Source organism: Plodia interpunctella, chromosome 14, assembly GCF_027563975.2.
Source record: "Plodia interpunctella isolate USDA-ARS_2022_Savannah chromosome 14, ilPloInte3.2, whole genome shotgun sequence".
Taxonomy (NCBI): Eukaryota; Metazoa; Arthropoda; class Insecta; order Lepidoptera; family Pyralidae; genus Plodia; species Plodia interpunctella.
In genome coordinates, this window is record NC_071307.1 from 8703579 (window position 1) to 8718154 (window position 14576).

The 14576-nt window shown below is 35.5% G+C and overlaps 1 protein-coding gene across 1 annotated transcript in view; it reads right to left on the bottom strand.

Moving 5' to 3' along the window:
* Positions 1-14576, bottom strand: part of LOC128675680 (uncharacterized protein) — a 41548-nt gene that overhangs the window by 20485 nt on the left and 6487 nt on the right. The window contains exons 3-7 of the mRNA XM_053755246.2: positions 9274-9443; positions 8171-8304; positions 5577-5779; positions 1664-1750; positions 1057-1190 (exon numbers count right to left, since the gene is read on the bottom strand). Of these exons, the coding sequence (XP_053611221.1) occupies positions 1057-1190; positions 1664-1750; positions 5577-5779; positions 8171-8304; positions 9274-9443 (728 nt within the window). The remainder of the gene's footprint in view (positions 1-1056; positions 1191-1663; positions 1751-5576; positions 5780-8170; positions 8305-9273; positions 9444-14576) is intronic.

Consider the following 14576-nt stretch of genomic DNA (forward strand, 5'->3'; position numbering starts at 1 on the left):
GATTGGAAAACAGAAAATCGAATGACAGGAAAAAAACAATAGAAAAAACTAGATTTGTGGTGCGCGCGCAGGAATCAAATTTAAATTGTCGTATTCGATAGCCATTGGCTGGTGCATGAGGGGTCGCGGGCGGGACGTGCCTAGCGTTGTGGTGTACTGGCGTAGACAATACGTATTGTATAATAATTCTGTTTTAAATTAATCAAGTAACTATACAGTGAAAAGCTGCACACATATATATTATACGGTGAATATACTAGTATAGACTAGTTAGTTGCCTATTGTTTGTTTTAATGACTATTCGAAGACCCTTATATTAAAAGAAATAAAACAGAAATGGAAAAAACAACTTAACGTGTGTATTACACAACATTCTATAGCAAATTGATAAATAATGTTGTGCACGTCCGTAATAAATGTACAAAACTAGGTTAAGTTTTCAAAATGTAAAATGTTATTGTCTTGTGTTTATGTTATTGATGTGCCTAAATAAATAAATAAAAAAAATAAAAAATATTTAATTCCACTTAATGACACGACCCGAAGCAATAAGGACTGCAAAGATTATTATTAATTATAATAAAATATCGCGCGTTCTTGTCTTTTATAGGAAATATTATTTTATACAAAGCGGAAACTGATAATAAATCAATAATATATTAACTCAGATGTTAAGTTCAATTGAACCACGCGCCGACAAAATGGCGTACTTTGTGTGTGCAGGTTAATGTCAAAATTGAGTGGTGCAACCCACTAATAAGTACGACGAAACCTATGGACGAAACAGTAACCAAGCAAGCGAACGGACAAGATTTTGATTTTATGTATCACTGCCATTGAATTACTAGGTGCTTCGTAGTACCTACTAATTTTATGAACTTTGTATCCTGCAAAGGTCATAAAATTTTTACCCTACCAAAATCTTCTCAAGTATCCATAGATATTCATCCAAAAATAGCTCCAGAGGTCTCAAATATTATTTATTATCCATTTTGCACTAAATAAATAAAAGTACCTATGTAAAAATAAGAATACTTGATGTTATATCAGACTTACCCCCTTGTTTGGGTCCTCCTGGGGAAGTGCCTTCATCAGGTAGTGGAGTTCAGTTTCCGAAATGCGAGGGTGCTGCGCAGGAGTGTCGTACACCACCGCGAACCAAGCCACCGACCACATCAGGCCGATTATACCTGGGTAAAAGGTCAAAGCAAAAGGTCAGTGTCGCGTGTGGTTCCGCCCTAGAATAAGCGGATTCTACTCCAAATCCTCCTATGCTCGTACGAGGAGACTAAGGGACACATAGTCTAGAAAGCTGATAGGCAACAACAGCATTCCCATGGAGGTTTACGACAGACAGGCAGCCGGTTGTAAAATCGCAGGCGAATCTTCCACATTTTAAGATTATTTTTTAAGCTGGCCTTGGGCTTTGCGGCGTCATTGCCCCGAACGCAATCAGGAATATGCGGAAGATCAAGCAAGGTTAAAGTGTTGATTCAGGACGTTTTCTTTTAACCACTGTATAATGATTCGTTGAAAATTGTGGTACAATAAAGTACCTAAGCATATTATGTATTGTTTACTATTTAAGATTAGAGAAAAAAAGAGAAGAGAGAGAATAGGACAAGAAATAAAAACAGAATAACCACGCCGAAGCTGAACATACCAGTGAAATAAAACGCGGACTCCCAACCGAAGTGCGCGATGAGGAAACCGCAGATCGGCATCGTAATGGCCGCTCCCAACGACGAAGCTGTTAAAGATACGCCTGGATTAGTCCATATTCAAAATTCTCTATTCAAATTAGGATGATGATACATCACTTAGAGAGACATGAGAACATGTTAATGGTCACTTCTTTTTACAATAACTTGTACGTATAGACATGCAAGACTGTTTGTTCTCCAAATAAAATAAATAAAATATTAGGGCACGTTCCACAAGTACCTAGTACCTACCTAACATATATTTTTAAATTTTTTCTCTCTCTGTCGATCTATGCTATCGATACGTTATCAATACGTGATGAATAGAAAAGAATAAATTCGTTTTTATCATGCTACATCGATGTTTTTATCCCAACTAATATTATAAATACAAAAGTAAGTTTGTTTATCTACTGCATTATATACTGGACCGATTATTACGTCATTTGATATTCGGGTAGAACATAACCTGGAATAACACATAGGGTACTTTTTATCCCGAAATTCCCACGGGGCGAAGCCCCGGGGCGCACCTAGTATGATATAAATATTATATATATAGGATGTTCATAAGCTTTTTGCCGACAGCAAGACACGTGTCACGAGGTAAGCAATGATACAGTAATAGTTATCTGTGCTAATGTATGTCGACAACGGAAGTCACGATGCACGGATGTAAATTGTTATAATATGCTAAACAAATGCGTGCTGGGTGATTCTGTACGTCTTTACGTCTGTAAACACTATTACACTTGCTCTGTTGAGCTATGACTGTGACATACGAAGCCTAGAATAGTGTGATCTATGAAAAGAAAACACTATCAAGTATACAAACTCATTTCACGAATAGGATTCGAACCCGAGGCCTAATGATTACAAAACCAGCTTTGAATCGTATCCAAAATTTTGGTTATTATTATTTGCCCACTTTCTTGTCATATCACACAGTCAAAATGGCGACAAACCAGTATGCAGGTACTAACCAGGTCTTTAACCTATTGGCAAACACACCCGATTTTTATAACAATAGCCGCCCAAGTCAATGACAGAAGTGAAAGTGGTCACCCACCTATAAGTATGCATTAAAATGTACTCTAAGACGATGGATTAAGGGTGCCGTGAAATGTGGACTGGACATTTAAATATGGTCTCCAAATACCAGTTCATTCATAATCAATCTGATAGCAACAATGTCGCCGCAAGAATGTAGGGTGACTAACATTTAGTTTGTCAACTCGGACAATGGTCGAAAAAAGGGTAGCACTCAATTTGCATTTTTGTCAAGTCTGATTAGGAATGTTAAGTAAACAAAGTTACCGCAGTAAAAGCAAAGGAAACTTAACCTAATATCACAAAAACTTATTTTTCTCATTGACTTGCCATACTGACTTTTTACTCTGTGGCTAAATAGCATTTGTTTTAATTCGTTACAATGATCAATAAAACTTTTTGATTGTAATACGGAATTGCGGATGCAGAAAACTAAACAGTGACTGTCTTCGATTTTGATTTCTGAACCTACTTACGTATTAACAAGATTATTTTTCAGTCGATACGATTGCGTTGAATATTTATTTTTTTCAATATTCGCTCGTCTCGCTCGATTATATTATACTTTCAATCCGCTGGTGGATTTTAAGATACTTTTGACTTCCTCTTTAATCTACTAGCTGGTATTGGATTCTTTAATTTTCCTATCAAATCTTTCTAATCGCCGGATATTATCTTTTCCCCCATTTTGATTGGTTCACTTGTATCCCCAAATCCCAAATATTTCTATTTTGAATTCATATATCACGTTACTTGGAGCTGCGATTTAGTATCAATATTATCCACGTAACAAATCAAAATTTGACAAATTTAGACGGTTTACTTCACATAAGTGGTAAATAAAGTTTTGGCGGGAATGTTGTAACTTAGAGGTAAGAAACGAATTCGTTTCTAAAGAACTAAATCTAAATTATGAAAAAGCAATTGGTTTTTCATTATTCAGATTTAGTTCTTTTCAGATGTGCTCCCTTTCATTATATAGTGCACGACGTGAACTTGGTACAATTGTCGACCCACCTAACCTCTCATTCACAAGAATCGATTTATTTTCAATCAGACTTGACATCAATTATATATCTACTTGTATTTATCAGTGACGGGCATACTTCTCAACATATGACATATCGCGGTAATATAGAAAGCATGTAGTTAATTATTCACCTTTGACTTGTATCTTTCCGCAGTCGAGATTTGTGTGCGTATACGCACAGACTCAGCATTATTTCTAGACGATTCGATAAATAAACAAATCGCGAGGCTTACTTCTGAGCACTGAAACAGCACTGTTCCGTTAATTACCTACTCGGTAATAAAATTGCATAACTTATTTGTTTATTTGATAAATTAATGGAAATTTATTCCAATACCAACGTATAGTTCTGGATTTTAAATATAAATATTACTTAAGCAGCTATTGTTTCAAATTCCATAAATAACATTAGTGTTATAACGGAACGTTTTGTGTGAATTTTTAGTAGGTACGAATATCTCTATTCGACTCTCGTAAACTTTCTAAACAATTTCGCGACCAAGCGCCAAATATTTTACGAATTGCTAGACAACGCTGAAGAAAAATAGGTCAGTAAGGTCAACGCCAGCATATTTATAGCTTAATGCGGCGGCGCAGTCTATCTATATTTACACAGACATAATAACACCCTGTAATTATACCCTTCTGTCCACTCTGCCGTGACAGCATGGCCATAGCAGATACGAAAATAACATTTCTAGGAACTGGTTGGTGGTTAACCGCACGCAGTGCATAGCAACCGTTGCGCAAGGTTAAAACGCGCGGTCAACGGAACAGCCAATCAGCGAACGCGATTCACGTGACGTCAGCGACCACGCCTGCGCGCGCCTCCGCGGCCATATTACTTCGGTGCATCGCGAAACGTATGTAACGTAGCGATAACGATGTTTACGAACGAGAACGAGCCCATCTCGACGTCGCTATTATTTATGACAATTGTAAATTACAATCAGTTGATTAGGAATTATATGTCCCGTTGACCATCAAATTGGCTATTCGCAAGACGGTTATTTGCATAACTAGTATTGTAACGACCTTGTTCATCTCAATGGAACCTAAATTCGCGTGATTGTACTATTTATTGATTTAATGAACGAGTTAAATGCAATTGTCATTTCTTAACAAGCCATGACAGCCTGCCTATCGTCATGAAGACCATAGCAACAAGTTATGTTAGATTGATTGTTATCTTTAGGCAAATCCTTGGGACGTTGTAATTCTCAGTCGGGACTTCCCCATGCATTCCATCTGATGTTTGGATTCAATCAACATTACATCTACAATGCTTGTTATACTGAAAACTACATTAATCCCCACATTATTAAAAAATATATATCAAATCAACTCTTATATACGTACCCCAGAAGCGTGGATTTCTGTATTGTTATGACATGAGACTCGGTAGGGTAATATATCTCAGGGTAGGAGATAGTAGTTACACATTATTTATGATATAAGAATAAAACTACGGCTCTTAAATACTATTGATATTAGTTTTTTTTTTTAATATTTATATGACAATTTAAATACCTACCTACGTTGTTCGTTGTGACTCTGAAACTTGAGCAAGACTGCGTCAAAAAATAGAAATTGGAAAAGGGAAAAATAATTTGAATTAAGACAGTTGTAATTTATTGTTTGCCAGCACAAATGAAATAGGTTTAATAACATTAACGTGATTGCCACGTTATAATGTTACTCTCATGCCACACAAATTTTGTAGCGCGGTTAAAAATAACACTTCGCAACAAGACTACGACTAGAACAAGTAAATCAACAAAAAAACTACTTACCCATCATGTTAGACATGAATTTAGATCTATCCATCGGTGGGATCCACTTCGACGCCATGGGCAAGATGGCCGGCCACGTAGCTCCGAGCAGAAAGCCTAGGACTACCCTGGAAGCCACGGCCCATCCGAACCCTAGGGCTGCAGCTGCTGGAGTTAGAAGCGTGATGATGCTGGCTAGAAGTGTGCTGTAGCCGAAAACTCGCCTGGTGGAAGAATATTTAAGTTTATGAATTCAGGAAGAATGTTTAAAGTAATAGCACGAAAATAAACACGATTCAAATTCAAATTCAAAATTCTTTATTCAATTTAGGATGATATACATCACTTATTGACGTCAAAAAAATTACTTAAACTAAGTCTACTGCCGGCTTCCAAAGCGCAAGTGAAGAAGAAGCAGCGCAACAAACTTCACCGCAGCCTTTTCTCCAAGGACGTCAATTAACAAATATAGGTCTTATATATATATATTAAAAATTAGGAGGACGAATTTACATCATTATTAAAAATGTCAAAAATTTGAATAAATAAATAAAATAAAATATGTATTTCCAATAAAATTATTGAAAATTGTCACACAAAATATATATATATAAATAAAAAGCTAAATGTACAAAACGTAATATATATCTATCGATAATCTTAGATGGGCTAAACAAATACGTTTGTTATTGCAAGTTACAATAAAACATATATTTTCAAAGCAAAGGCGACGGGAGACAAAGAATATTTTCACTAATAGAAATAAAACCAAAGAGGAAATCGAAACAAAATAACTTATCATGTGACAGAACAATAGATAATCATATTTTATAGCAATGATAATCTAGAACAATCTTCGCGTCTACTCATTGATCCTTGCTTCAATAACAATTTCAAAATGGAAATCAACTAAAATTACTAGTGCAAAAAAAAACTAAGCCACGAAAACACTGAACAAAGTTTTCACACTAATTACATACACGCATTAGGTACAATAAACTTAGATCCAGTTCATCGAATAACCATTATGATTTGGTGATAGCGGCGAAATTTCAATGCATTATCGTTGACTGATGTGTTCTTTACTGTACACCGGCTATCAGTGGCACGCAAAACACTCGCTTCGTTAACCACCCGTATTGTATCATAAAAATAAATTTCAAGAACGGCTCGTATCGAATGCTAATCTGGAATCACTGATTGGTGTATTAATGCAACTGTACTGCGTGCGATGCGGGCAACGAGAAATTTTCGCGTGACTCATCTCCAAACATCCCGTCGGATGATTTAAATTTTAATTCGCACATAACTTCAATCGACAGTTTTAAAAAATATTACGCTTGGTGCGCATGATAAAATTCTTAAAAGGCACAGAAGTATAGAAAAAGAGTATATTGACTGAAGTTAACCAGAATCTGTTTTTTTTTTTTACATAGATAACAATGAACTACACTGGCAAAGTAGGTACACTACTTGTCATACAGCGGATGTAGTCGTCATTCATCGACCATTATGTTCGACAAACTAAAACCACATGGAAGCAATTGATAAAACTATTAACTCAAACTATGCTATTAAATTACATCGTTGTGTTGATGAAAATGTTTGTGATAAAGTGAGAATAAACATGTGATCCGAGTTGATTATGGGACTAGACGATAAGTCGAATAGATGAGATAGCAGATACGGGAAAGATAATGAATAATAAATTATAGGTACCTCATCATCGTCCTAAATTAAACCTGACGCGTTTCGTTCCAATAATTGTTGTAGTTCAAACTACCAAGGACCAAAAGTAGGCAATAAGCCTAGTTGACTCCGTCAACCTCTATATTAGATGCTCCTAGAAAGTTCGACGCAACATCATGGAATGAACCGACCGAAGAATCGAATGAAATAGAACACGCGTTGACTTTAACATTAATACATAATTGTAAACCTATTATTTTTAAGAAATTACTTCCAGCCAGTTACATGTCAATGGCAGAGCGGAGTGTATCCGAAATTAAAAAAAAAACGTATTTTAAATTAAAAATCAGACTTCGAAATTGCGAAGCGTGCGTTTTTTATAACATTTAAATCTCTTCTTTTTTAATGCCAATACGTGGAATCACTGACACGTGAATTTACGTACAGATTTTTATGAGGAAATTACCATAACAAAAGTCATTATGTATGAGCATGTCATGTTATTAATGATCTTTGCATAGTAACAAGCATGCAGAATAACCACCGCGCGGATTCTTAATAAATTAGTCACTCTTGGCCTCAATACGATACATTATACCTAATAACTAAATTAACTGACGACATTATACATAGGCCATAAAGATTGACTCACTATTACGAAGCATAATATAATAACTTTGTGTATAAAGAGATAATAATGTAGAAACAGATTACTAACTTGGAATGTTTCTAATCTTAGTGAATGCAGATTAAACACCTAATCTTACAACGCGAACACTTAATAAATGAATACAAAAAATTAATTGCTTTTTTTTTCATGTGCTGACATGTCCATGGCAAAAGCCCATTTGGGTGGACGGGACACAATATACAATGAAGACAATTATGCCCATAGACATTGGCACGGGGGAACACTATAACCTCACCTGGCACCGATGATCTCTGCAAGCCGTCCTCCTGGCAGCTCTGTGAGCACGTAGCCCCAGAAGAAGCAGCCGAGCAGGAGGTTCTTCTGCTTCGTGTCCCAGTGGTAGCGCGTTTGCTGTATTGCTTCTGGGTGCTGCAAAATGTAGGAGCTTAATAGTACATCTCAATATGACTAGACAGCAGATATAAACAGCTGTTTCAGTCATTGGTCCTCACGTGTTAGTGGAATCGACATGTTAAGAAGAAGATGGAGATATGACTAGATCGCTTTAAGACGCTTTAGGACCACCACTTTCTGACAAAACATCATATTTTAATCTGACAGATTGCTGGATAAATCTGCCCGAAGTTATTTGCATGCCCTATCCAACACAGTAATTAAAATAAAATTTTCGACGCTCTCTGCTCGATATAATAGATAATCCCATATGGCGTTAAGTACACCACCATTTGTACATTTATTTTGTGCAATAAAGTTTAAAAATAAATAAATCAATGTTACATATACGATTTTGTATTCTCAGATATACTCGTAGGCTTATAGATACTTTATCAACAAGAGGTAAAAAGGCCCTAGTGTAATACCTATTAGGAGTATTATAACTACATGTACCAAAAATGTATAATCATCACCATTAGCGATTAGGAGGAGCGGTTGTAGTGGTTTGCGAGCTCGGCCTGTGATAATGGACTGCGTGCAACGGGCAGTGCGCTGCTGGGACACAGGCCTTACTTATAGACTGGATAAAGAGTATGCCATGTCCCATTAGGCGGACGGATTTGGATAGACGGGTTTTAACAACTGCAAATACAACAGAGACCTCCTAAACACGGAGGAGGTCAAGATAATTGGTGTGAGGCAAAATATTGGGGACCAGATGTTGCCCGGAACTTCGCTCCCGTGGTAATTTTGAAATAAAATATAGCCTATAGCAATCTTGGATAATGTACCTTTTTAATGGTGAAAGAATTTTTGAAATCAGTTCGGTAGTTTGGGAGATTACCCGCCTCAAACATGTAAACTCACAAACTCTTACCTCTTTATAATAATAGTATAGAAGTATAGATGGTGGATTCATTCACAACTATCTCTCTCACTCACCTGTGTAACATTGAGCGAATCGTGCGTGATGTTCAAGACAGCTGTGTGGTTGTCTTTGTCTCCATATATCATTTCCACCACGGCAATTGTGAGGTTCACACGTAAGGCGTAGTTCAACATGAACCCGAGCAGGACCATCATGTTCAGAACTTGGACGCATGTTAGACAACCTGATACAATAAAAAAAAAATCATATAGATGAAAAGTGATAACAGTGTGCGCATGCACGGTGACCATGCACTTCCCATCAATTGGGCCGCATGTCTAATTTCCTGCTTAGAAGTATAAGATTATATGTTTTTGTTTTTATATTTGTTACTATTCAAAAAACGGACGGACGGTCTTCGATGAAATTAGGTAGGTAAGAGGTAGGTAATAATGCAGAATCGAATTGAACAAAATTCTTCAAATGAAAATATTTGATCTAACATTCTACTTGGGGCAAAAATATATTTTTGTATGTATGTATGTTTGTAACGCGATAACTTTCGTACCGTTGTTAGTCCGATCTAATCAAAATTTATTGTATTCACGAGGTCTACGTTCGCGGCGAACAACTAGTTTCTAGGTTTTAGCTTGGATTTAAAACTCAAGAGTATGCAAAAAGGGAAATCAAAAAATCAATTGATGATAAATGGAGGGAAATATACAGACAGGAAATAACAGGCCATCACATTAGCAAATTCTTCCCAAGTCTTTAATACGTTACAAATAATATAATTATAACGTATTAAAGACTTATATAATTTAAACAATTAAGAAAATTTACAGAAAAAATAACACCGAATTTTGAAATTACTCAACTTATAACCAACCATGGGTACCACAAAGAATATCTACACAGGTTCAAATTAACGAATACAGAAGTCTGCCCATGCGACAGTACTAGCATACAATCCATGAAACACCTAATAGAACACTGCCCAAAATTTTACAAATCAAGAAACGAACACGAAGAAGTAGCCAGGATTTACAAGATAGACCCATATGACATCAATCAAATTCATCACCGAGACTCCACCATCAAGACATTAGCAAACCATTTACACAACATACTAATTAGAAAAAAATTTACCTACAATTGTAACTAGATTAATAATTAAGTGATTATAAAATAAATGCCACTGTATTATATCGCAGAGGCAACAAAACTGTATAACTAAAACTTCAAAGACAATTGCTTATGTAAAACTATGATATATATTATGTAAGTAACTCTGTTATAATGCTCGATAATAAACTCCTCCCGGATGTCGTGTAGCATCCAGGAGAAATCTAAAAAAAAAAAACTCACGAGTTATGTCCCTGCCTCGGGGCGCAGCTAGTAATTCATAAATGGGTCAGTCGGCACGGCAAACCCAGAGCACAGTTAGCGGACATTTCCCACCACGGGCTTACAATTGGAGTATTATTTTAGCAACATCGACATTTTGATCTCCACCTACCGTGATGTTTGCGTGCGAGCGCATAATTACCCAATGTGATTATTATACAGTGCTATATACTGTGAGAATTGACACTAGTATGTAGAACAGACATCGCTCGCGTGAATTTGAAACAAACATGATTTTCATACTAACTTTCATACTGTCATTATAGACATTTGGCGGTTGATTTAAAAAAAAAGAAGACCATGTTTGAACGGGGTTCTTTAACTAAATTTCATTAAAATCGGTCCAGTTGTTTAGCCGTGAAAGCAAACAGACAGACTTTCGCATTTATAATATTAGTATAGACCAAAAAGTAAACAGAAAATGCCATATTCGCCAGTGCAGATAACGACCTGAATAGCACCTGTTTCAGAAGCACCTAGTTTTTTTAAATATATAAATTATAAATATCAATAACAAAATTGTATTTTAGGTGAAGAATTAATTAAACATTTTAAAATGCTAGAAGAAGAATTGAATAAACTCGGGTAATCATAAAACACATAATGTTAAAAAACAAACAATATCTAGTTCTTATTATTTTTTATTTAAAAACTCAGAAGTGACATATTCAAATGACACTGGCCTAATTAACAATCATTGAATCTTTTTTAAAATCGCAGCAAAACTTTGCATAAACGAATATTTTTAGTATGGAACGAGACGAGACGAACCGCGAACGGAAGCTGTCTTAATAAAAATATATATAGGTATATATAGAGAAGAGAATGACACATTTACATTCGTCTAATTGTTTATCTGCCCTTGTGTCAGATATTAAAATTCGCTGAGACCAGTTTTATTGCATAACGACCGGATAATATACATAATTACAATTTGATCTGAACTGGTTTTAACTGGATTGATATTGCATCTTTTCGATCCCACGGGTCTGAATCAAGATTAGTCTCGTAATAAAAATAACGGAATTTTAAAATTGCAATTATATTTCGGAGGGGTTTAAGATACATGGCTTTAAGATAGGAAGGAAGAAGTCCAATATTGTAACAATAATATAAAAAAAAACTTTACTTAATCACACAATGAACCCGACGGTTAGAATACATTTCGGCCACTTGAAATTGGGAGCAAAGCCCCGGGACGCAGATGGTCTTATATAATACTATCCCACTATATAATACCTACTATCTATTCTACTATATTATAAATGTGAATGTATATTTGTTTGTCCATCTTTCACGACAAAACGGAGCCGGATTGAAGTGATTTTTGGTGTGGAGATAGTTGGGAGCCCAGCATTACTTCGCTTTACTATTTAACTAACAGCAACAGCTGTTGTTAATTCCTATCATAACTACAAAGAACCAAATAAATATCCGAACATTTATGTTTTTGAAAGCAAAGTTTATTGTCAGAATTCGCGCCGTGATTTATTTCAAGCCCACGTTTGCAAGTCTCGTGTTTAAAAATTACGGCTTGCCAATTTTTTTCCTCCGGTATGCGCAACAGATGGCCTTAGTGACGTCTTCGTTTCGTGCAAAAACAATTTTATTGATCGATTACATTGTACTCATTGCTTTTTGATACCTACTGAAAAAAATAGCACTATCAAGTATTTAGATACTGAATAGTCTTGATTATCGTAACAAAAATCTAACCACTCCGTCAAGAATGAACGAAAAATAAGAAAAAAATTAAAAACCTAATTGCCCCTCTTAAGAATCAGGAAAATAGCCTGTATCATCATCTTCAAAACTGACATCACGACCCAAATTGACAAATAATATTTACTGAAAATATTTATGATAGCATTACCTAATCAATACTGAAACACGTTCTTTATACAGCAGAATAGAGATGTGGTCATGTGTCACGTGGCGGGCACCATCCATCAATTTCTACATTTTCTAACTACAAGAACACGTGTCAATCAATCACTTTCACACTCAATAGTCAATTGTGTAATAAACTAATGAAATTATTAATGTTCCGTTAATTTAGTAATATATTCAGTAAACCATTTAGTTTGTTATGATAACATCACTACATTGACGGTTGCAGCACTTGACGACAGCACATGTCTGACGTGTGGAATTTGAATAAAATTATTTTCATCGAAATACTAAATCCTTACGGGGTATATAACATTGTAGGTATATTAATGTCGGTTTCAGCCTTCGGCTAACCCTTGGCCAACAGGTTAAAGAAAAAGGTTATGTTTTACTTGCTCTCAGTTGATATTTGCACGACTCTCACAAGAAAGAAACTGCTATTTTAGGCAAAGCTGGTCTTTCTCACAAAAGTCCACTTCATCATTTGTCTCAGATTTTTAAAGGTTTAACTCACTTTCACGCAAAAAGAAAAAAATCCACAAATCTGAAAGTTATATATGTTTTCTCTAGTTTTGTTTGGTGCAATACATAGCATTGTGTCGTATTGTATTGTATGTAGGTAGATCTACAATAAAAAATCTCAGTCTAACCAAACGAAATCTCTAACAAGCTCATTCCCAGGTCCAAATAATCCATAATCATTGTCAAATAGTAATTTCTTCATATGCCGTCTCTGTCTAGATAAAACAGTGCCTGTATTTGCAAGCACAGGATGACCATTCCAATATTCTGGTAACGAATATTCACTTTGACCGGTTGAAAATCAATCATATGAATGTTATACTAACAAAACAACGGCTGTCCAGACCACCGTTATGCGTTTTACACTGCAATTAGCCATCTGTCAATAGCATGCACTTTGACTAACCATCCGGTAAGTACTCTAACTGGTACGTCAAAGTGTGGTTATGTTTACACACTAAACCATTGCTAGATTCGGTACTTCAAATTGAAAAATGATTGTCAAGATTTTTTTCAGGTCTAAGTTCTATTTTCGTTTCCAATAAAGGAAAATACCACTCCATGTTCAATGTATACGTAATGTACACGTGTACGTGTAGTGTAACTATGTACTATAACAATTAGTAATATATCGTAACTCTAACATAAGTATTAGGTGCGCGGCAGTTCGATTTGTTTGTTCAGGAAACGTAAAAATCGCAGGTTAAAATTCCAAAGTTCAAGTCTTGTTCCTTAAAGTATATGTCGATCAATTAAATGCAGTATGGTAATGATGATGACTCATAACATCAGAGCAGACTTCGAGTAAGAGAGAATGGAACCAGTACAACACGTTAGGATGAAACAGAAAAAGAGAGAAATGGAAACTTCCACGTAACTGGCATTTTATGAAGGCAGCTCGTCCGAAACGAAGTATTTAGAGTAACAACTACAATGGCAAATATTATGAAATACACCAGACGGCAGGGCTGGAGACTTTCTACTGTTTCATTTGGTATCGTTTATTTTAGTCTAGAATAGGCTATAACAGCTTTTGTAGCTTTATTTTATGGAGATAAAAAACTGAGTGCTACTGAATTAATAGGAAGCAATCTAAAACAAAATCATTCATGTGATTTTATATTCTCTTTGGCTTTCCATGTAAATAAAGGTTTAGATTTACCAGAGAGAAAGGCATAGCCCACCCAGAAATTACATTAGCCAACAGCCATTTTAAACGTCCCCACTACTGGGGCACAGGCTTTTCTCATGGATAGATAATAAATTTTAATATGTACGTTGTGGTGAAAACACAGAAAATAAAATTGTATTAAATATCCTTTTCGAAAGTAAGTGATAAATAAATTAGCAGTATTAAAGCGTACTTGTTACTGTCTCATTCTGACCTGTCATATCAAAAGACCAGTTGGTGTTTTTGCGATAACTGGCGCCTCATTAACCTACCTGTCATATAACAAATGACAGTTATTATAATTAGAAGTGATTGTTTTTATTTTTGTTAACAACGGGTTAGGAGAAAGAAAAAAGTTTAAATCTTTTACCTGTGGTTTTACAGTAT